At 41.1% G+C, this 23493-nt stretch overlaps 6 protein-coding genes across 8 annotated transcripts in view; 3 read left to right on the top strand and 3 right to left on the bottom strand.

Moving 5' to 3' along the window:
* Nucleotides 1-233: 233 nt before the first annotated feature.
* Nucleotides 234-729, top strand: LOC6558464 (lysozyme A/C). Its single transcript, XM_001983568.2, has one exon. The coding sequence runs from the start codon at nucleotides 252-254 to the stop codon at nucleotides 672-674; it is 423 nt and encodes a 140-aa protein (XP_001983604.1). The 5' UTR covers nucleotides 234-251; the 3' UTR covers nucleotides 675-729.
* Nucleotides 730-822: 93 nt separating this feature from the next.
* LOC6557731 overlaps nucleotides 823-23493 on the bottom strand; it is a 28549-nt gene continuing 5878 nt past the window's right edge. For 2 of the 3 annotated variants that reach the window (XM_032742653.2, XM_032742656.2), the window contains exons 4-8: nucleotides 3542-3997; nucleotides 3367-3480; nucleotides 3118-3306; nucleotides 2723-3055; nucleotides 823-2658 (exon numbers count right to left, since the gene is read on the bottom strand). In XM_032742653.2, the coding sequence (XP_032598544.1) occupies nucleotides 1152-2658; nucleotides 2723-3055; nucleotides 3118-3306; nucleotides 3367-3480; nucleotides 3542-3997 (2599 nt within the window). In that variant the 3' untranslated portion in view covers nucleotides 823-1151. Of the gene's footprint in view, nucleotides 2659-2722; nucleotides 3056-3117; nucleotides 3307-3366; nucleotides 3481-3541; nucleotides 3998-21882; nucleotides 22073-23493 lie in introns of those variants that run through there. The other variant, XM_001983569.3, reaches the window with a different exon arrangement.
* Nucleotides 7574-8101, top strand: LOC6558200 (lysozyme S). The gene has a single exon (XM_001983570.2). The coding sequence runs from the start codon at nucleotides 7603-7605 to the stop codon at nucleotides 8032-8034; it is 432 nt and encodes a 143-aa protein (XP_001983606.1). The 5' UTR covers nucleotides 7574-7602; the 3' UTR covers nucleotides 8035-8101.
* Nucleotides 14002-14484, bottom strand: LOC6557715 (lysozyme A/C). Its single transcript, XM_001983571.2, has one exon. It carries the CDS (start codon nucleotides 14465-14467, stop codon nucleotides 14045-14047), a length of 423 nt encoding a protein of 140 aa, XP_001983607.1. The 5' UTR covers nucleotides 14468-14484; the 3' UTR covers nucleotides 14002-14044.
* On the bottom strand, nucleotides 15676-16167 carry LOC6557784 (lysozyme A/C). Its single transcript, XM_001983572.2, has one exon. It carries the CDS (start codon nucleotides 16148-16150, stop codon nucleotides 15728-15730), a length of 423 nt encoding a protein of 140 aa, XP_001983608.1. The 5' UTR covers nucleotides 16151-16167; the 3' UTR covers nucleotides 15676-15727.
* On the top strand, nucleotides 18776-19267 carry LOC6558932 (lysozyme A/C). Its single transcript, XM_001983573.2, has one exon. It carries the CDS (start codon nucleotides 18793-18795, stop codon nucleotides 19213-19215), a length of 423 nt encoding a protein of 140 aa, XP_001983609.1. The 5' UTR covers nucleotides 18776-18792; the 3' UTR covers nucleotides 19216-19267.

Raw genomic sequence — 23493 nt, 5'->3', positions numbered from 1 at the left:
ATGGGGATCTAGAAATTTTAATATCAATAAACATATATATAATTTAAATTTTGATAATAACAACTTTATCACTTCAGCGCATTTAAATCGCCAAAATTATGCCATTGATTATAAAGTCGGAATTACTTTTTCGTACTTCTTCGGGTCGTGGGTTTTTTCCGTTCGGCTGATTATAAAGTTTACAGATTAAAGCCTTCTATAAAAGGCTGAGTTCCGGAGGAATTGGACATCAGTTAACTGAAACAATAATCATGAAGTTCTTCATCGTTCTGCTTGCTCTGGCTTTCGCCGCCCCCGCTCTGGGTCGCACCATGGATCGTTGCTCCTTGGCCCGCGAGATGTCCAACTTGGGCGTTCCCCGTGACCAGCTGAACAAGTGGACTTGCATTGCCGAGCACGAGAGCTCCTACCGCACCGGAGTGGTTGGTCCCGAAAACTCCAATGGCTCCAACGACTACGGCATCTTCCAGATCAACAACTACTACTGGTGCCAGCCTGCCAACGGTCGCTTCTCCTACAACGAGTGCTCCTTGAGCTGCAACGCTCTGTTGACTGACGACATCACCAACTCCGTCCGTTGCGCCCAGAAGATCCAGGGCCAGCAGGGATGGACCGCATGGTCCACCTGGAAGTACTGCAACGGTGCTCTGCCCTCCATCAACGACTGCTTCTAAGCTATTTGCCTATTGACAAATACTGACTCTAATAAATGCATCCTTAAAAATTGAATTTTATTGTTTTACTTCAATCTTAGAAAATTTTAATTTCTAGAGGTTTTAAGTGTCTGTTAGACGGACTAAATGGAAAACTCTGGCTTTCTGGTTTTGAAAAACCATTGCAAATTCAAATATTAATGAGCTTGACGTAACTTTTGTTTACCATGTCAACTAAATTATTTATTTGTAATCGCAAATAAAGAATATATAAATATGATATCAATTTAAACACACAGATAATAAATGATTAATCCGAGACTTATGCTTAGGGGACCCGATTGAAGCTGCCACCAAATCTATGCTAGGCAATACTCTATCTTCTTACTTATCTTAAAATATATTTCGATTTAATGCAGGAGCTGATATAGATGTACTTATAGATAGAGTTGGTTGTTTGTATTGCGCACAGGAGGCGGAGTACGATTAGTCCTTTTCCTAATATAAGCCAGAGGGTAGATCTGTAACCTTGGAACCCTGTGTATAGGATCTCGTGCGTGCGGATATATTGCCACCAAGTTGACCCAGAGCTGGATAGTCGTTCATTCTTATTGTCGGATTGCTGCTGAAATAGATCTGTTGATTGCTGCGCGACTTCTCACGAACCATGCCGGGATCGTTGGGAGTGTGAGCATCGTGGCTGGAGGCAAAGGCCGCCTCCAGACGCTCCACATTCTTGGTCACTCGGCGTGCCTGGATGGCCGCTGTGAGATCTGGCTTGGGATACTTTTGGGGGGTATTCATGCCGGTCATAAAGAAGACACCGTTGAAATGCTGAGCTGGTGGCGCTGGTGCTGGTGGCTTGCCGGATGGTCGTTCCAATTGCTGGCAATCCTGCGCGCTGTTGTTCCTCAGTGCCAGCATGGTGGGATCGTGATCGTCGTGCCGCGCATTCATTATGACATCGAGCAGCTCCCGATTGGTGCTCGCATTATAGGCTGTGGCCGTGGCATTCGCCTCCGCTTCGGGCATGTCGGATGAGGGTGGTGCGTCCATGACGAAGGATTGCTCCGTGTTGCACGGCGCATCGTAATCCACCTCGTCGAAGAAGGTGTGCATCGCAGCCAGACGCTCAACGGCCGCTGCATCGCCCGGCATGCCATATTGTGTGGCATCCTGCTCGGAGCAGTCCGTGCGTGGTACAAGGTGAGCCAAGGATCGGGATTTGCGCGGTGGCTGAGGCACAATGTTAACGGGCACAATGTCCTGTTCCTGTTCCACGGCCAGACGTAGCTGTTTCCCCTGCTTGACTGATGCTGCTGCCTGGCTCGAGATCTGTTTCTCCGCCTCGCTAACAATGTTGTCCAGTTCCCCGATGACATCCTCGATGGTGGCTGCATCATCGTCATCATTATTGCCTCGGTGAGGTGTGGTCACCTTGCGCGACTGCTTGTGATGCTTAGACTTGGTGGGCAGCACAAGAATGGGCACGGGACTGAGGGAGGCACCCGTTTCGGAGCTACTGATGCCCTCGTCTTCGTGCTCCGAACAGCTTTGTTTACTGCCCCCCGCAGTTTTCGATGTGGGTGGCACCTGACGCGGCAAAGCGACAGGCTGATGTGCTTCGACTGGCTTGAAGTTGGACTCCTGTGCACCCTGCAAGCGAAAGATTTCCCTTTGCAGCTCTGCACATCGCTCTTGCAGGCGTCGCTCCATCGATGTGAGCACGGTCTTCTCCTCGTGTAAGATCTGCACTCTCCGCTCCAGGATGACCATTTGACTGCGCACCCGATCCGCATCACGGGCCTGGGCCATCATCTTGTCCACATCGATGTGCAGCTCATTGAATCGCTTGATCTCGCTGCGCAATGCGTCCAGCCACGGCGAGGAGGAGGATATGGTGCGGGCTAGTGTGCTGGTCTCCAGGCCAGCCTGACAGAGCTCCGCTTGGATGTAGAGACGCTGCTGCAAACTGACGGCGCTCTCAATGAAAGTGTTCAGGAATCTGCAAGCAGAATTAAAGGTTACTCTCAACTGTGACACTCTTTAGTTGCTCTCAGTTCACTTACTTAATGCCAGCGCATTGCAGTTCCCCGGAACCGCCCCCGCTGTTGAGGATGCCAATGAGCAGTCGGAAGCGAACCGGTTCACTGCAGCGCAATCTCAGCGTGGACATCGCCTCCGAGACGGCTGTGTGACCAGCAGCACTTATCTTCTGGCTGCCATTCCCTTGGCCAAATGGCTGTCGATCACAGGCGGAGGCGAGTAGCTGCAGCGCCAGGATGCGACCACGTATACCCTGGCCAGTTGCCGAAGAGGCGAGCGGCATCAGGCCCACTGGTGTATTGCCTAGACGGGCTATGGCATCCAAAGAGCGGGAACAGCAAATGCTCAGACATTGTCTGGGACGCGAAAGAGAGAGATATTATTATGCTGCCCAGTAAATAAATGTTAATTTACTCACAGGCAGGAGAGCTCGTCGAGCAGGGCACGTCGCTGATAGCTCTGCGGATTCCTGGACATTGCCAGAGAATTGGTGCCCGCCGCCATTGGAGCGGGTGCATTGCTTGCCTGGGCCATTTGTATGGCTCGAAGCACCTCCAGCAGATGGCTGATGCCATCCGAGGGTGTGGCCACAAATTCCTGCACAAAGCTGCAGCGAAAACAGCTTAGAATGTTCTGGGAGATATGAGGAACAGTAGCTGTGACTTACCTGGGAAAGGATACACGAAGATCGGCACGCAGTTTGGTTAATAGATCGGTTATGGAACCAAATTGTCGAAGGGTCATCTCACTGTCGCTCTCAGGCGGCGCCGCAATTGGACTTCTGTGGGGGTGAAAGAAGTTAATATCTGTTGAAGTTATCTACTAGTCAGGTGTAGACTTACTTGTAGCCAGAGTGTTTGGCTGGCAGTGTGGCGGATTTGTAGACATCTTCCTTGGTGCTGGTAGTGACACCATTGATATTCACATCGTAGATTGAATGCACTTTGGCCGATCCGCTGCCTTTGGTGAACTTGCGCAGCGAGAGCACATAATCTTCGGGATTGTAGACGGGTGGTCGTTGATTCTCTTTGCTATAAACGGGTGCCTGTGGCCAACTCTGCTCCGAACCGGCCATCTTATAGGAAGCCAACGAACCATTCAAACTGCTCGCACCACACTTATTCGTGCCCGAGACACTGGAGCCGGGCTGCACCGAAGCCTGACCCGGACCCGAAGCGACGCCCACTGTTGCCGCACTGTGTGACGGCAATTTGGGCGATGTTTGGCACACGCTGGGCGCCATTTCAGCGCGTTGGCGACTACTCGGCGGTAGGTGGCGCTGCAGCGTCGAGCTGTCACTGCAGGAGAAGAGGAAAAAGACAGAAACAGAGAGAGAGAGAGAGACAGTCGTTAAATGAATGTTATACGTGTTTGACATATGCAGAGAACTTGAATTTGCATTCGGCCATAAACTATAAATGCTGGCCAAGACAGGTCTTTGGGGATTCGAAGACAGTGTTCAGTCCTGGCGCACGCAACGCACCGGAAAAACAAGCCATTCAGTTTATTAAGCATTTTGTGTGCCTATCAGTTTGCTGTCAACGACACCACTAGCGAGAGCAAGTGGGCTGTGCTGTGCTGTGCCTCCGCTTCCTTGCCTCAACAACGACGACTGTCAACTGATTGAATCTGCAGATTGAGTTACTCAACATATTTTGGTGATTTCTTTTGGAATGGTTAGTGTAAGCGAAAATATTGTCAAAAAATTAACATGTCAATAAACAAATGCGAGCCGAAATAAAGACACTTTCACTAGCCAAAGAGACAGTCTGTCTGTCAGTCTGTCTGTCAGTCCGTCAACTAGTCACTCAGTTTAGTAACTGAGTTAGTTCGGGCGATAAAAGAGTGCAACCGTTAGCTGACAATGCGCTCTAACGGTAACTGAACTTCGTCTGTCCGTCTGTCTGTCTGTATATGCAAATTAGATAAAATGTTGAAAATTATGACGTGCCTCAGTGCCGCAAGCCTACGCCTGTTTTTTTTAAACAATTTTATCAATCAGTCGCATCCGTCACGTCTCAGCATGCTTAAGCATTCCATTGAAGTATTTTCTTCGGCTGATTCTGCTTCTGCTTCTGCTGTGTGTTCTTTGGACAGGTGTGCCTGTGCCCAAGGCAATATACACCTTGGCATGTGAGGGAGGTCGATGGCAACGGGTTAATTGATAATTGTTGTAATTGATATGGATGATTAACCATGCAAGAGACACTAACGATGCGTTGTATATGCAATTTCCCACCACGCCAATGCTTTCGATCAGTGTCAGCGACTTGAAAAATAAAAAGCAGCCAAAGAAAATGCACAAAAATAAGAAAAAAGAGTGTCGAAAGATCAGGGTGAAGAAAACACAAGTGGCCAGACAAGCCTCAAATTGAATACGAAAGATGCGATTGGTTTGCTGGCAAGACGGTGAATGAGAGTGGCAGCACCACTTACATTTTGTTTTGCATAAATCAATTTGAAAAACGAAATTGGGATCAGCAAGGCGCAGAGCATGACAAACGTGATAATTAAAGTGAGTCTAACGCAAATGAATTTAAGTGCAACATTTCACTGTTGTTGCCAATCCACACACATCACACACACACACACACACAGATAAGGTAAGCGGGCACACAATCAAATTGTAGCATCAGATCGCTGATAAGTTCAAATTTCAATTCAAATTTAAATCTACAGAGTCAGCCCATTTTCAAGATAAAAACAAACAAAAAATAAAAAAAAATAAATGTATGCCTCGGTTTTGATAATAGTTCTTTTTGCTTTCTTTATTTATTTTGGCAAATCAAAAATGTTGTAATCAATGCCTTGGCAGTCACCTTGACTTGGTCCGAATAAACAAAATTTTTTGATAAATAAATCAAATGATTTTCAAACCCAAATTAAACTAATTAATCAAAAGCAGAGCGAGTATCGCTCTGTGCGACTCCCAAGTACCCTGTAAACATATTGAAGCTAGTCACTATAACTTATAATGAATCATAATAAAGATCATGGTTCAAAGTTTACCCGGCTCTTGGTAAACCTTTCATATTATTATTTTATTATTATTATATTGAGATTAGAAACTAAGTTTCTTTCTGTTACAAAGTAGATGCGTAAATGAAATGCCAAATTAAATGGTTTGTACATTTTTCTTGTTCATTAACTATTTGGTTGCTGTGTGAAGAGTCGCGTCATGTTGAAGTACGTTCATTTTTCAAGTGCGAGCTGTGAAGTTATTTCTTTTTTTTTATCAATGAAAAACTATATACTATATAATTGTAAATGGTGTGTGATCACACCATAAATTTAAGTGCTTAAGTGACGCAAATGCGTTTGAAGAGCTATTGTGGCATAGTTTTGTTTGGCTAACAAATATGTTTGGGATTTTAGAAACCTTTTGCACATTAAACTGATAATTCCAAAAAATCATGTGTAAAGTTGTGGCTTTTTTTTATTTCTTTTTATAATCAACAAACATAGATTTGAACAATGTGTGTTTACAAAAGTTCATTGAATTTGATAGAGAGAAAGGGAAAGACCTCGATGGGCCTGGGTCTAATTTGCATAATTGTTATGATGTCTACAATGGGCTGGGCTTAGGGTCTTGAGATTCGAAACATTTTGTTTTGTATTTTGTGAGGCTACTTAGAAAGGGCATTTGCTGTAAAGGTTCCAATATATTCAAGAGTCTGCGATGTCTCGAATGTGAGAGGTTTGCAATAATCAAATGATAAGCCGCCTGTTTTGTCAATCGATTTTCAAATGGCGCGTGCACAAAGTCAAGTGAAGTTAAGTGCAAACACAAATGAAAAAAAATCACCAAAAAAAATAAAAATAAAAAACAACAATCGTCTAGTCTACTTGAAGTTAACTCAACACAGTCGGACATTAAACTTGCGGCGCAAAACGTGCAAAAAAGCTGGGAATTTGGCCTCCCGGGTTTTTGCACGTGAAAGAAAAATCAAGTGCAATTTTCAATCTCGAATAACTTGAATGCCACCACACAATGAATATAACCAAGAAACACACACCGAACATGCAACCTCACAGATTGCGTGAACAAAGCTTCCCCCTCCCAATCCCCATTCCGCCTCCCCCATCTCAAGCGAGCCCAGACAATGCCACTTGGCTAAATATTTGGAATTAGTTACGTTATACGGCTCGGAAAAGATAATTGCAACAGCTGCAAACATGCGTGCGAGGTCATGATTAGAGTTTAAATATGAATATGAATGCGAATGGGAGTATTCGTTTTACTTCTTGTGCACTGGATTTGATCTTATCTCCATTGACAAACTCTTTGTCGCAGATTTGCGGCTGTTTTTCAGCTGATCAAGTGCATATTGAATAATACTTGGCGTTTTTGTGATTTATATATTTATTTTAGAAATATTTCATTCAATTTAAGAAATTTACTTTCTGAATAATGATGTGAGGAACCCTCGTTAAAATTCAGGGCGACTTTTTTCTGAGTGTAGACTCATTAATTAGGTATAACAATTGATTCTCCATATTACAATTTTGGGAATTACGAGTTGCTAAGCCCTAGAATTGTTGACTATTTATGGATTGCCCTGGTGCAAAACTATTCAACACGTTGCGCATTGTTTTAATGGAAGAAAGGAGTATTAATAATAATCACTTATTACTTGATTACAATACGCAATGTCAGCAGTATTGTCAATACTCAATTGTGAGCACAGTCTTTTCTTTGATCAGAACAATACGCAACATTTTATACACATTCAATTCTTCTTGATCTCATTTAAATATAAAAGTGTATTAATTAAGTCATTTGTGTATTTATAATTGTTGCTGGATTACTTGTTTAACTGCCACACACATAAGCAAATCGATCAACTATAAATACGGCAAATCGGTTGGGACAGGGGCAACAGTAGGATAGGCGCCACACAAGATGAAAGTATATATTGTTGTTGGTGCTTTGGCAGTTCTGGCATCGTTGGTTGCACCCGGCCTGGCACGCACCATGGATCGCTGCTCCTTGGCCAATGAGATGTCCAATTTGGGCGTTCCCCGCGATCAACTGGCCCGCTGGACCTGCATTGCTGAGCGAGAGAGCAGCTATCGCACCCATGTGGTGGGACCAGCCAACACGGATGGCTCCCATGACCATGGCATCTTCCAGCTGAATGATCGTTACTGGTGCCAGGCTCGTGGCCGACGGTCCAGCAACCTTTGCGGTCTCAGCTGCGATACTGTTCGCACCGATGATATTACCAATGCGGTGAGATGTGCCCAGCGGGTGCTATCCATTCAGGGTTGGACAGCCTGGTCTGTGTGGAGATTCTGCAGCGGCGATTTGCCCAGCATCGATCCTTGCTTCTAGTGGAGCCAAGCCAATTTGTAAAACTAACAACATTTACAACACAATAAAAGTAATTTGTTTATGCGATTCAGAAAAGATCGACTGTTTGCTGATCTGTTTAATGTCAACAGAAAAGATACGATTTCTGCGGGTATTTAAATGCAAAAGGGTGCAACATTTGTTGCATAGATTGGTCATCAAATTCCCTTGATCAATGCTTAATTAAACAAAGAACTTTAAAGTCTTTGTTGACAGTGAGATTAATATGATATCATATCATAATTAAGTTGATGTTGAAGTGTAACACTCACAATGTTTTCCATCGTTGAGTTCTCAACTTGTCAACAAATTAATTCATATTGTGTAAGAGAGCTGCGAAAACTTTCCCATTGTCTTAATGACCAACATTTGCAGCGATGACAGTCAACACTCGATTAACGAACTCATTAAATATGTGTCCAGTGTCCAGGGTTGTACTTTTTGTAAAGCGAAAGAAGAAATTGCAACTAACAATTGTAAAACGAGCCTTTTTGGACGGCATGCGAGAAAAGTGAAATTTTATATAATGGCACAACAACACATAACCGAGTCATTAAGACAGTTAACTTGGCCAAAACGAATGATATCTATGTGTGGCACATTATTGCAAAATGAGTGGTGTCCATCTAACGACAGTTATATTGCATTGGGCATGGCATCGAAGAGTTGGAGTTGGCCAGCAGCAGCAGCTGAGTAATAATGGCTAATGGTAAACAAGTTAATTTAATTTACCAATCGTAAAGCAAATTACGTATGAAAGCAAAGCCGTTATCGTTGCGTTTATCTAAGCCAGGCATTGAGTGTGCAGCGCAATTTTTCAAAGAGGCGGCCAATTAGATGGCTACTCTTTATTGTTATTATTATTATTATTATTATTGTTATTTTGTAGACGTGGCAGAAGTCGTTGGCTTCTGTGATCAACTTAGGTTTTCGTTTTGATTTAGTGAAAAACAATTTCACATCGATTACGCTTGAGGCCCACTTCTGTCCATTTATGTTTAATCGCTCGAGATCAACTTGGCCATTTTCAGTTGACTCCACAGGCCTTGTCATCGTTGTCAATTTGTTGCTCGCTACCACAAAAGCGAAAATGCCCAATAACAACTTGGCCAGAAAGGCAAACAGGCAACAACATTGTATCAAATTTGTATCAATTCTCAAGGGTCTCGTCCCGAGTTGAATGACTTTTCATATAAGAAGAGATATGCTCTTTTTGTTTTGTTCAATCTCACTAGCTACAACTAAATTTAAGCTGCTTTTCAGCTCAAATTACCAAATTGGGCAACTAGAATTGTTGATACTGTTGGTAGCTCAAGAACATAACTTGTTTCGCATAATTTGTTACCAAAATGTATTGAAGCAAACGTATTCAAGTTGTGGCCATATAAAGAAGATTCTATTTGCCACATGTATGTGGTTCCAGCCGGATGAATCTGTTTACTATAACCAGGTGATGGTTGTCGTATTGAATTGAAATTGTTTAACTTCCTGTTTATCAAAGATTAAGAACTACTGCGAATACTTTAAGCTGGTGTCACTTGGCAGTCGTAGAAAGTAAAGTTCTCAGCAGAGGCTTCATCGGAATTCACTTTTGGATAACTTGGCTATAAATGTCGCTTAAGATTGTTGGACATGACAAGAAGCCTCAGTCTTAATCCCGAATGTCAAATGTTGTTGTAGCTTGTTCTCTGCTCAACTTTCGCGTCTTCGTAATCCTCTTTTAATCATCCAGCAATTACAACGTTCTCTGCACAGCCACTTGGCCAAGTTAAGATTTATCACAGCCTTTTTTTTTTTTTGGACAGAGCTCATAATGTTATAAGTCGTGAAAAGTAGAGTTTCTCTGCGTGTTAAGTCGACACCTTGCCAAATTGTTTGCAAGGGGGAGAGGAGGAGAAAAAACTTGGCCAACAACAATCGCGCCTGTGGCAGTTTCGCCCCTTATTTAAGTGGTTTCATTCAGATGCTGCCACAGATACAAAAGTCAGCGTTGAAATGACATGAAATGTTCTCATGGCAGTTCCATTTCTTTTTTTTTTTTTTAGCCCATTTGCATACGCAACACACATTCGTAAATTTAACTCACAGAGAGAGAGAGAAGGAGACACACAGAGAAAGAGAGAGAGAGATATATAGAGATAAAACTATTAACAGAATTTAGCAACAACAATGATAGAGAAATGTGGCCACTTTTCAGTTGTCAGGCGACGACTCAAGATCTACGACAACAGTTTTCCCAAGACCTGTCTCAGCTGCTTGTGTTGAATTGTGTTTGAGATTCAATCCCCGTTTCCCCTTCCCATCTACCCAAAAAATAAAAAATAAAAAACACTGACTTTTGTCAGCTCGTTTTTTGATAGCCTTCTGTCATGCTTGACAGCGCCTGTGCTTGACTTAAATTAAAATTAGCCGCACGACGCTGAACGAATCTCAAATGCTCTATCAATTGCATAAGTGCATAGATAAAAACAGAAATGGAGAGTTCAGTTTGCTTGTTCAGCTTTGTAAAGCAGTTTTGCTTTTGAATCAAGTTATTGAAATCTTATTTGTAATAGTCAAGTTCTACAAACAATAGTTATGTCATCCTTTTAAATCAAACTTGTAGAAATTGATTGAGATATAATTTGTATTGCTCAAGTTACTCAATCAATATTAACGTCACCTGTAAATAAAACTTGTAGCATGTTGAGTTGGAATTTGAATTACTCAAGTTATTTTATCAATACTTATGTCACCTTTAAATAAGACTTGTAGAAATGTACAGACATAATATTTGTATTACTCAAGTTATTCAATACAAGACTTACTTAACAACCAGCATGTTTCCAACTTTTTTTTTGTAATTTCTATATCAAGTATACTTCAAATGTATAATACTGTGTAGTTAAAATAAGAACAGACACACTTTTAACTAGCACTCTCCACAATATCGTTCTTGTTTCAAAAGAGTTTTGTAGCGAATACATTGTTGCAGAGTACACGCAAAAAGTGTAAAAGAAAATTCGAGTTTTTCCAAGAGCTCATTATGATTTTCACCCGAGATTTGTTTGCTACAGATTGCGCGTATCTTGCTGTGCCCTCTGGTAATATATCAACGGAGCTGCCTGTCTCTTCACTAATATAATTAGGGTCTGTTGTTGAAATAATATCGCAGGGGGTCTGTCTCTGTCTGCATTTGACACAGTTGCGTTTTTATGTTTTTTTTTTTTTTGGGTGCCTGAGCAGCAGGTGAAATGTTTATAATTTGTAAGTCCAATTTGTGATGTGACAGGTAATTGATGCCAAAAGTAGCTCAGTGGGGGCTAGTTGGGTTTGTCGTTTCAGCTCGGTTATCGTTGACAATGACAAGTCAAGATCATGTTTACTTAACCAACTGGAAAACAACAAACAGTTCGTAATGCAATCCGTTTGGACATTGTGCAAGTTTAACCAGCGCCTAGGCATCTGCACTCCATCCAGACACAACCAAAGTAATCCGAGATAAGCCCATAGAACCCTAGCACAGATCTTCATGTAAATGTTTTCTATCTGCCTTTCTCTTGTTTTGCACTCAAACTTCGATAATTCTCTTTCCGGCCATTTTTTCTTTTCTGATAAGAGTTAAAAACTGCCATCTGCACTCAACTTTTTAGCGCAACTGTTTTTGATTATTTCTCAAGTGGCAAACACTCGAAAGCACTTGAAACTGAGTTGTCGCATAATAAGAGTCGGAATAATAAACTCTTTAGATAATGCACACAGATAAGTTGCTCTAGATTGCACTTAGTTGTTGTTTTATTATAATTGCTTTGATAATGCGTATACTGCAAATATTTGAGATATAGCTGCTCTAGATTGCATTCAGTTTCTTCATTTATTATAATTCAGTCCTGTTTTTGAGGAAATTGGAGAAGTTCGCTGTAATCTTGAATGCTAATTTATTACTTGGTCTAGTTATTTTTCCTTCGTTAAGTCAAGGAACATGTTCTGCAGCCCCAATTGCTTGTGTTCTTCTTGCTTTCTGCATTTACTGATAATATTTGTACACTCAGAAAAAAATTCGTCTCGAACTTTAGAAAATCAACATGAGGTAACTCACTTTATTTTTCACAAAGTATTTTCTAAAACCGAAGATTTTGTCTTTCTTTGGGTTCATTTATAGAAATATGTTCTACTATTATATATATATATATATATATTTTATATAGGAGTATTTTTTCGTACATTTAGAAATTATTGCTAAGAACCAAAAAAACTTTCTATATGTCGGGGCTAATTTCAAAATTTCATGGCGATTTATTTTCTGAGTATAGATCTTTTACTAGCTCTCTACTAATCTTTAGCTTCTTTAAAGAGGCCAATTCAAAATTGCACATAATGTTTCTGTGACTTATTAAATCTATATTCAGGATGCTCTCATACATTTCCAGCCAAATACTTTTCCCAAAACGAATTCACAGTTGCGCTTACTGCTTTCAGTTAGACATTTATCTATTTCCCAATTCACATCACTCATTTCTCGCTCTGCGGCGCTTTCTAATTTACTTGTGTGCAGTAGCAGTTATCCAACCAAGAGTTCTACCACATCTTTCGCACTTTTACACACTGCGTCGACTTGGCGGGCATCAATTAAAACAGCCACAATCCACAATCCCTGAAGCGAGTACACAATAAGTTGTGAGTCTGAAAATTCAACCCACACAACGTATTCCAATGGATTGTTAACTTCAGACCGTCATAACTTTACGGCAGAGTGACTTCAACCGCAGCAATTGTTTTAAGCACTTAGTTGACCCACACCACATCTTCGTCGTCATCGTCATCGTCATCGTTCCTTGAGGGGGCGCCGAACTCTGGCCCTTGAGGCAATTACTTATTACTGTCCGCTGTCTGCTTGGCCAGTTGTGCTAATGTGCACAAATTATACAGGGAAGAGAGTCCGAAGAAAGAGTCGGGAGTCGAGTGTACTTTGCACTTGGCAGGAGGAAAAGGTCTGCTGACAACTCAGCTCTTCTACTGCTGCTTCCTCTCCAACCTTCCCTGACGGTGTAATTTTCCAGTCTTTGGTTTCCTGCTTTGTTTTAGCCTGCTCACTACAAGCGGAGCTCTCTAAGTGTCTCTGTTAATGCATTGCGATTTCCTTAGCTTGGGTTCTAAATTCCCGTTCCCATTCCCGTTCCCCGCTTTCCCGTTTCCCATTCCCCGGCCAGTTGAGACGGACGTCTGCTTGTATAAATTATTGCCCACCGAGTTGCCCACTAATATGTATTCACTGACCGCTCCAAGTCAACGGCCTATTATGGTTCGGGCAGACGGCTGGAAAAGTGGAAGGGTAGAGTCTGGAAGTCCATTGCTTTTACTCTAAAGTGTCTGTTCGATAGATCGATTCTTGCTTTCGTTATTAGTCTCTCTCTCTCTCTCTCTCTCTATCTCTCCCTATCTGTCTCTCTCTCGCGCGTTTTGTTCGTGTCTCTTTTAGAAAGCACATACGCCGAACACGCGGAGAGACAGCCAATTAAATCTCGAACCTCGATCAACGGCATTCGACACTTGACTCTTCTTGATGGCCAAGAATTGAAATAGCTCAAAAGATGTTTTCTATTTTCTTTTTTCTTTTACGCTGCATAAAGATAATGGCTCAAAAACCAATCTTTGATTGCGAGATGCCGTTGCAGCATTTTCTCCATTCAACTGGCACTGATGTAAGCCCTTTTGTCGACAAACAAATTAATAGCTTCCAATATGTATCTAAATATTATATGCATCATTTACATGTAGAACTCTTTATGTAATATTTTTATCGCTTTAGAATTCTCCAATGAGTGTAACTCTTTATATTTCAAATTTCACGCTATTGTTTAAACAATAATCGAGCATATTATGCATATTGAACTGTACAGAATTGATCTACCTTTTCAAATTGGAATACATATACTATATATATATGTACATATGAAAGTCAAGCGGCAATTGAATTCAAATGTTTATTTAGTATTGAAGGAAAAGTTTCTGCTTAGAAGCAATCGTTGATGGACGGCAGAGCACCGTTGCAGTACTTCCAGGTGGACCATGCGGTCCATCCCTGCTGCCTCTGGATCTTCTGGGCGCAACGCACGGAGTTGGTGATGTCGTCGGTCAACAGAGCGTTGCAGCTCAAGGAGCACTCGTTGTAGGAGAAGCGACCGTTGGCAGGCTGGCACCAGTAGTAGTTGTTGATCTGGAAGATGCCGTAGTCGTTGGAGCCATTGTAGTTTTCGGGACCAACCACTCCGGTGCGGTAGGAGCTCTCGTGCTCGGCAATGCAAGTCCACTTGTTCAACTGGTCGCGGGGAACGCCCAAGTTGGACATCTCGCGGGCCAAGGAGCAACGGTCCATGGTGCGACCCAGAGCGGGGGCGGCGAAAGCCAGAGCAAGCAGAACGATGAAGAACTTCATGATTGTTGTTTCAGAAACTGATGTCGAATGTGGCAAACGCTCCTCTTTTTATAGCTAGAAGTTATCTAGACCAGAGCGCAATCTCAAGTGGTTGAATTGATTTGCTTCCCATTATCGGATCGAGATTTGAATCAATCAATAGACTGAAAGTCGCCAAAGTAAATGAGAAGGAAAAATACTCGAAAGGTAAACAAAGTCATCTGAGTAAAGTGTTATCTAGCTGATTTAACATAAAAGATATGCTAGAAAAGTATTTCCTTGTAATGTAAAATTGAAAACCCGATTATCGCTCGAAATCTATATTAAAACCAGTAAGAATGCAGTAGTCAAATGAGCTCGACTGCGATATACCCTGAACCCAGCTGTTACATATATATTATAAAATGATTGGCAAATTTCCCTATAAAAAGTTTTGCACCCAAATGTGAGTAGGTCTGCAAATGCACTCATTTCTTATAGCAAGCACAGGCCCTGAAGAGTAAAAAAAACAAATGCAGCGCATGTTTTTCTTCACAAGCCCGAACTGATCCTAGCTGGCTGTCTACAAACACATGCATATACATACATATGTTCATACATGTGTACAGATCTCTGCAGAAACACTCAAAAACATATTTACGCTCGCGTCGAATATTATGCCATCTCTTTTAAACACATGCGCTCGCATATTTATGCAGAGAAATTGCTTGCGTTTGGTGATTGATATGAGATCAGTATGAGAATATATTTTCGACTATAAGTTGGGTGTTTCTTATCCGACCTTGATGACATTTGGGTCGTTGATCCAAAATATGCATATGTATATTCTGCATAAATTAGTGCTATCGGATATCGAAATGTATTGGTATTCGAGAAACGGAGGCAGCTATCGATAAAATAAAGCAAACTTGATCTGCACCGGGTATACGAGAACTTATATTCAAAATTTGAAGTTTCTAGCGCTTATAGTCTCTGAGATCCGCGTGTTCATACGAATGCATGAATATTCAAATTCGCTAACTTTAAAATACCAAATAAATCGCTTTTTAATTTTCTTAAAATCTCTAATATTATTCAAGCCTAAGCAAATTCATCTACGAATATTCTCTTGTGAAACTGTCCACATTTATTATATTAGAAAGTGATCTTTAGGTGATCTTAAGAAAGTTTTCGCATGTCATTGAAATAGTCCGTGCTAAAAGTGAAGAATAAGAAAGACTCATTCAAAATTCAATTCAGTTATAATTTATTTATTATCAAAGCGGGCGGTTTTCGATCAGCTTAGAAGCAATCGTTGATGGAGGGCAGAGCACCGTTGCAGTACTTCCAGGTGGACCATGCGGTCCATCCCTGCTGCCTCTGGATCTTCTGGGCGCAACGGACGGAGTTGGTGATGTCGTCGGTCAACAGAGCGTTGCAGCTCAAGGAGCACTCGTTGTAGGAGAAGCGACCGTTGGCAGGCTGGCACCAGTAGTAGTTGTTGATCTGGAAGATGCCGTAGTCGTTGGAGCCATTGTAGTTTTCGGGACCAACAACTCCGGTGCGGTAGGAGCTCTCGTGCTCGGCAATGCAAGTCCACTTGTTCAACTGGTCGCGGGGAACGCCCAAGTTGGACATCTCGCGGGCCAAGGAGCAACGGTCCATGGTGCGACCCAGAGCGGGGGCGGCGAAAGCCAGAGCAAGCAGAACGATGAAGAACTTCATGATTGTTGTTTCAGAAACTGATGTCGAATGTGGCAAACGCTCCTCTTTTTATAGCTAACAGTTATCTAGACCAGAGCGCAATCTCAAGTGGACTACTGATTAAACAAAGGGGTTGGACAGTTGAATTGATTTGCTTCCCATTATCGGATCGAGATTTGAATCAATCAATAGACTGAAAGTTGTCAAAGTCAATGAGAAGGAAAAATTCACTCGCATAATCGAAAGGCAAGCAAAATAAAGTCTTATCTAGCTAATTTGGCCGAGAGCAGATGATACAAATGCTGTTTCATTGATGTGGTTATACATTATATGTTGTAGCTCTTAAGTTAGCCAACTTTATTTGGCCATTAAGCCGAATGCCACTAGTCAAATGCTAACCATTAACCTGGTTAACCTTCGCTTAGTAATTACTATGTTTAAGATTTTGTTTTCGTTTCAGCTATTGATATTTAAACTAGGCTATGAGCTCTGTGGCAACTGAAACGCTTTCTTGAAAGAACTCAACTGTGTGTTTCTGTACTGTGTGTGTGTAGATTGTAGTACGATAGTAGTACTTATGGTTCACGTCTCATAACGGTCACAAGTTGAATCGTAAAGCCAGCGACTCGGCACAGACCCCAAGGCTTCCTCCACACACATCGCACACCTCAAACACATCACACATCATCAACACAACACACAACGCATTAGCGCAAACAATTTTTTTATATTTTTTTTTAATTTTTCTCTCTCGACTTGGATGGAGGCTGATAGATGGAAGTTGAAAGATGGAACAGCCTGAAGTCTAAAGACCCAACCGCAACTATGCAAAACTCCGGTACGCGCTGTTATATTAACCTCATTCGAGAGAGGAGCGCATGCCAGTTGTGTGCATCTATCATAAATGCATATATAAGCTAGAGCCATACAAAGAGGGGAGCTGCAGGAGAAGGGAGTATGTGGGGGGGGGGGAGTCAGATATTGCATTTTTCTTGCTAGCGGCATTCCTACCCGGGGGAGCAGCACTTGTTGATCTTAAGGCGACCACAGAGATTTCTACAGTAAGAAAGTTGTTAACCTCTCCATTTGGTTTGGTTAGGTTTGGGTCAACAGCGAAGACAAATGACAAAAGGCTACTGTGCCGTATTTGGCGTTTGGCCAAAATGACTGACAAAATGAAGTGCCAAAAGCACAAAACTGGCTTCAAGCTATCGTTAACCATTTGACCCTGTTCGTTATAGCCATGAAATATCGATTTCGAGCTGTGAATTCTTTGTAAGAGCAGCGTCTTCACTTTTACTTTTCGCTCTTTTGTATCATTTACAAAGCCAATAAGCGATACGAGCGTCGCGTATCAGCTAACAGCTCAAAATGGGTCAACTAACAGTGTTGGCCAAGAATTTCGAGCCAGAGCTCATCGCATATGCATGAGTTGAATACTTTGTGCCTCTCGGACTACCATCAAGACTGACCAATTATGTGTCATTTACATACAAGTCGCGGCTAATTATGTAATTAAGATGGCCAAAAGAAAGTACGGTTACATTAATAATAGACGCGCAAACAACAGTTCTCCAATTGTAGACACAACCGAGAAGAGCCTACTAATATTTCTATCGATATCACATGATTTCATACCAATTTCGAAATGCACGCTAATCTAATTCAATTCAGTGTCTCGTCCACAAATTAGAAACTTTTGCAAAACAAACAAACAAATAAAACAATTTGTTGCGTGACCATAAAAATATACCTTTTTTTGCACGCATTTCGCTCATTCATAGAAAGTAAACTTAACGCCTCACCTGAATTATAAACAGAGTCAGATTTATTCGTTATAACACAAACAAGTCCAACTGGTGGCCCTCTAGTGCAGAAGCTCACTAACAAACTTGATTATAAAGTGAATATATCACAATATTGTAATACGTCAGTTGTAGCTGACAACTCTGCAAGTGGAAGAGCTTATCTGAGAAATCCATCAGACAAACTGCCATTTTAATGGTGGTTATAAAACGCTCCTAACATTCTCGACATATTGCACAAGATGTAGATATGTTTGTAGACTCTTTTGAACTTTAAATCCCTTGGCAGATTCAGTGAAAGTAGCAACAGAGCAATTAATTTAATAAAACTATCTTTGTTTTAAATCAAAGACACATATACTCAGAGACATTAAAGCCAGAGACTGAACTCATTAAGATTACAAGCACTTTTCGAGGGTATCATTTTAACGAAGCGTTTTCAGCTTTAAATGTAGTATCCATCAGTAGTGGTAGAGCTAGTATGAAAATCGGTTATGGCTTTCGAAAGGTTTGACTCTTCTCAATAATCCCTTTTCTAGAGTATAATTAATATGGATTTTGGGCTAGAATCGCATTTACTTTTTTAACATCTCTTCTATGCCAAATCAGCTAGATAACACTTTACTCAGCATACTTTGTTTACCTTTCGGGTATTTTTCCTTCTCATTTACTTTGGCGACTTTCAGTCTATTGATTGATTCAAATCTCGATCCGATAATGGGAAGCAAATCAATTCAACTGTCCAACCCCTTTGTTTAATCAGTAGACCACTTGAGATTGCGCTCTGGTCTAGATAACTGCTAGCTATAAAAAGAGGAGCGTTTGCCACATTCGACATCAGTTTCTGAAACAACAATCATGAAGTTCTTCATCGTTCTGCTTGCTCTGGCTTTCGCCGCCCCCGCTCTGGGTCGCACCATGGACCGTTGCTCCTTGGCCCGCGAGATGTCCAACTTGGGCGTTCCCCGTGACCAGCTGAACAAGTGGACTTGCATTGCCGAGCACGAGAGCTCGTACCGCACCGGAGTGGTTGGTCCCGAAAACTCCAATGGCTCCAACGACTACGGCATCTTCCAGATCAACAACTACTACTGGTGCCAGCCTGCCAACGGTCGCTTCTCCTACAACGAGTGCTCCTTGAGCTGCAACGCTCTGTTGACCGACGACATCACCAACTCCGTGCGTTGCGCCCAGAAGATCCAGGGCCAGCAGGGATGGACCGCATGGTCCACCTGGAAGTACTGCAACGGTGCTCTGCCCTCCATCAACGATTGCTTCTAAGCTGATCGAAAACCGCCCGCTTTGATAATAAATAAATTATAACTGAATTGAATTTTGGATGAGTCTTTCTTATTCTTCACTTTTAGCACGGACTATTTCAATGACATGCGAAAACTTTCTTAAGATCACTTTCTAATATAATAAATGTGGACAGTTTCACAAGAGAATATTCGTAGATTAATTTGCTTAGGCTTGAATAATATTAGAGATTTTAAGAAAATTAAAAAGCGATTTATTTGGTATTTTAAAGTTAGCCAATTCGAATTTTCACCCATAGAAAGTAAACTTGAAGCTCTGATGGTCAACCAACAACCGCAAATCATGATAAGGGGTTAACCGCATTTTATGGCCCAGCCCCAAAACGTATTAATTATGAGACATTTGTCAGCGTTGAGGAAATAATAATAATAATAATAAATAAGCCAAAAAACCAGTTGAACTGGTGTTTATATTTTGATTACTATTATGATGGATTTACACAAATAGTGCAGATTTCCGCATGAGCGATCAATAGACACAAATGTCGAAGGTAACTTTGAAAATCAATGGATATAACAATGTCGTATTCATTAGACAAATTGCAGCTGGACAAGCTTAGTTTGACTGACAGATGGAAGCCCGAGGCATCCTCGAGCTGTGTTTGGAGGAACACGAATAGTGCTGCAATTATAAGGTGATTGGAATCTATAATCTCAGTTTGCCCCTGGCCAGAGATTGGCAGCAGCGTCTCAAATTGGGAGAAAGTGGTAAGCAAAGCAATTTAACTGTCTCCATTTGGGTTTGTTTACAAAACAAATCACAAGAAGTTATATTTGTATGCATCAGAATAAATCATAAAAAACTACGCAATTGTTGAGCTGCGGTTAACTTGCGAGTCTATGCAACAAAACATAGCAAAAGTGAAGAGATCAGCATAAACAAGTAAGTCTGTCATTAGTGCTATGGACGATAGAGCTCAATAATTAACATATTATTCCAGTGTTATTACCAAATTTCCATTTAAAAAGTTTTGCACACTCAAGCATTTAAGCATTTATTAGAAAAGACAGAATCAAGATAGAAATTCTCAGGATTAGACTAAGAATCTACGATAATATGTGGCAAAGCTCTGTCTGTTTTCAGGTTCTACTGTACTACTTAATATATATATGTATATATATTATACACTTAAGCGAGTGGGAGCTGAACTTAATGGCATTGACTGATTGACTATTTAACTTATCTAGAGTACCTTTCCACTGTCCTATTTACCACGCCTGATAAGCACTCTTTAATCTTTAACTAAAAAGTCAAACTGTCAACCTTTAGGATATCGCAACCTTTTTTTTAGGGAGATAAGATGCAAATTGAGTGCTTTTGTGTGGACAGCTGGCCTTTTAAACTCAATTAGCCGTTGATGGTTAAGCTGGGAGCTGCTGCTTTGAGCGCAGTTCCCCCCATTTAGTTCAATTAGTTGGGCCAAAGAGTAAACCCTATTGCCCAAGATGCTGCTGCTGCCGCTGGTGCTGTACAAAGCAAGTCTCTTTTAAAGAGCAAATTGCGGTTACTCAATCAACAGTCAACAATTGCCTCATTTGTCAGGTGTCCAACAGCTGTCTGACAAATGTACTGAAAGTTAAACAAAGAATTTGCCAACTAACCGCAATTATGAAAAGAAAATTTTCCATTTTTCGTTTTTTTGGTTTTTTATAAACCTAATTTTTATATTGTATTTTTGGGGTTTCTGGTCGAAAGTGTGCTGGCCATTTTGTAGGCTTTGCGTGAGACGCCCAAGTTGTGTCCAGTTGGAGCGTGTCCAATGCATAAGCTATTTATTATTAGCAATTGTTAAATCAGACCGGAACAGTTTTCAGTCTAGCTCAGCGCTAAGTACATAAGTCTGCCCCTATATATATATGTTTATATGTCTATTTTTTTCTTTCTGTTATTTGTTATGTGTGCTGCCCACTGATGTTGCTTTTATTGTTTGTCTTACACTTTACTGGCATTGTTAGCAGCTTTAACTGGGGTCTTGGGGGCTGTGGGGATTGGGGAATTATAGTTATTGTGTAGCATGTCTCGTGCCGTCTCAAATTCAATTTTTCATCTCAATTTTTTGCCGCTTTCGAGTACGGTTAAATGTAATTTGTTTAAGATTTATTATTATTATTATTATTTTTATTTCTTTTTGATTGTTGTATCTAAGACACTTGCAGCTTTGAAAGTGTTTTTATAGCTTGTACTAACGATCTTTTGTTGTTTAGTTTGGTTCTTGCTGCCCACACATAAACTCAAGATGACGTCTCATTTCATTCTTTTTTTAGTGTATACACTATGCGAAGAAAGTTAAGCCCTATTTGCATATGCTTTGCCCAGTTGCTGCACTTAAGATCTAGTTTAGATTTGGGTTTAGGGTTGTGGCTTATGTGGGCGTAATCTGTCAGTCAGGCAAGCAGAACAAGAGACACAGAACAATGGGCCAAGATGGTACACAGTAAGAAAAAATCTTTTCTTTTTGAGAGTTGAAATTTTAAACTACTAAAATCTGAATCGAAAAAAAATGACTTAGCATTAATTTTAATCTTAGACCAAATCAAACTTGACTGGGTCGCTCAGTGCATGAGGCGTGATCAACAGATAAACAAGCTGAAATATAACCTTGTCCATTTGACCACTTTTGTGTCTTACCTCGTTTGGGGTCGGTCTTTTGTTCTCGATCGCTTCTAGGCCAAATACCGAAATCCAATTTGGAGTAGAGTTGCAGCAAATGCGACTAACATCAATTCCAAATCCAATTGGGCCAAATGCAGAACGTTCTCAAAATGTCCAAGCACGCACACATACACATATATACATATATACACACATACACTCACACACGCACACTTTTCATATTTCGTTTTGTGTTTTTTTTGTGAGCATACGAAGAAAAGTTGAGTTTGGCAGCGTCATCGAAGAAACGAGCAAACCATAAATTGAGAAGATTAGCACAAAGCAAAACACGGCAAGCTTCTATGCTACTTAGTTACGGTTGCAATTGTTGTTGTTGTTACTGTTGTTACTGTTTTTGTTGTGGATGCTGCAATAGGCCAGCATAGGCCAGCCCGGGCAAGAACTGAGAAACAGAGACACAGTCAGCCCCAGAGTGGAGAGTCAAAACGGAGAGTCGTACTCGTTTTACCGTTAGAATGCAATCAGCGCGCGTTCGCTCGCTCGCTCGCGATGATGTTAGCTTAACGAGAGTAAAGGAGACAGGGAAGGAGGGAGGGGGAGAACGGACACAGGCACTTTTCTATCCAATAAAAAAAAACTTGCACAACAAGAATATCTATTTATATGTATATATATATATGTGTATGTATATCGCGTAATCGTCTACGACACGTAACAAGGTGAGATACAACTGTGTCTGTGTGTGTGGAGGAGGTGTTGATGAAGTAGCCGTTATTCATCAACCGTAGTAACAGTTACAGTTTAAACTCCCAATACGATAACACTTTGTTAGACCTAAAGCACGGCTAGCAAAGCCATCGTTATTCGATTTAACCAACTGATTTAGATAGACAATAATAATAATAATCAATTGAGCTCTGCTCTCGCCACGCGCACACGTCCGCTTCGCTCAGAAGTCACGCACTGACTGAAGCCAGGCAGCCAACCAGACAACCGCTAAGCTTGGCTTCAACTCGACCCAACTCGAGCCGCTGTCGATGACAGTTAGAGTTCGACTCTCGGCGGCCACTTTCTCAACTCGTTTAAGTGAAGCGCTCTCTTGTTGCTATTGCTCTCTCTCACTCTCTCTCTGTCTGCACATGTATAAGACTTGGCTTATACAATTAACGAGTATAAGACCTGTCATTGAATATACGCTTTGCTTTGATTGAAAACCACGACTTTTTGGCATTTTCATTTTCATCTTTACTTTGAGTGCTTAACATACAGCTGAGCAGCTGTCATCGCTGAATGGCAAAGCAGTGTTGCAGAAGTGCCGGGTAGAATTCCATCTGACCAACCATGCCAACATTTTAAAGCTCTCTTATAAATTGAAGCTATTTAAAAGTCACATCAAATTTATTGTTTTTAGTTTATAAAAGATAGTGAATTAAAATGCAATTCCATTAAAATAGCCAAATATTTATGGTACATTTTAGGTAGATGTAATTTTTTTGTCTTTTTTCTGATGTGGAAAACTGAATACATTTTTGCCCATACAGTATGCAGAAATTTACTTGTGTTGCTAAAAGTATGCAATTCTTTTCGAATTGAGAAGAACTGATTACAACTTGTAAATAATTTTCT

This window comes from Drosophila grimshawi, unplaced genomic scaffold (genome assembly GCF_018153295.1).
Source record: "Drosophila grimshawi isolate 15287-2541.00 unplaced genomic scaffold, ASM1815329v1 contig_44, whole genome shotgun sequence".
Lineage (NCBI taxonomy): Eukaryota > Metazoa > Arthropoda > Insecta > Diptera > Drosophilidae > Drosophila > Drosophila grimshawi.
This window is presented reverse-complemented; position numbering and strand designations above follow the sequence as displayed.

What these genes read in the sequence shown, in the direction of transcription:
- LOC6558200 (XM_001983570.2), top strand. Translation starts at nt 7,603, where the DNA reads ATGAAAGTATATATTGTTGTTGGTGCTTTGGCAGTTCTGGCATCGTTG.
- LOC6558932 (XM_001983573.2), top strand. Translation starts at nt 18,793, where the DNA reads ATGAAGTTCTTCATCGTTCTGCTTGCTCTGGCTTTCGCCGCCCCCGCT.
- LOC6558464 (XM_001983568.2), top strand. Translation starts at nt 252, where the DNA reads ATGAAGTTCTTCATCGTTCTGCTTGCTCTGGCTTTCGCCGCCCCCGCT.
- LOC6557784 (XM_001983572.2), bottom strand. Translation starts at nt 16,150, where the DNA reads ATGAAGTTCTTCATCGTTCTGCTTGCTCTGGCTTTCGCCGCCCCCGCT.
- LOC6557715 (XM_001983571.2), bottom strand. Translation starts at nt 14,467, where the DNA reads ATGAAGTTCTTCATCGTTCTGCTTGCTCTGGCTTTCGCCGCCCCCGCT.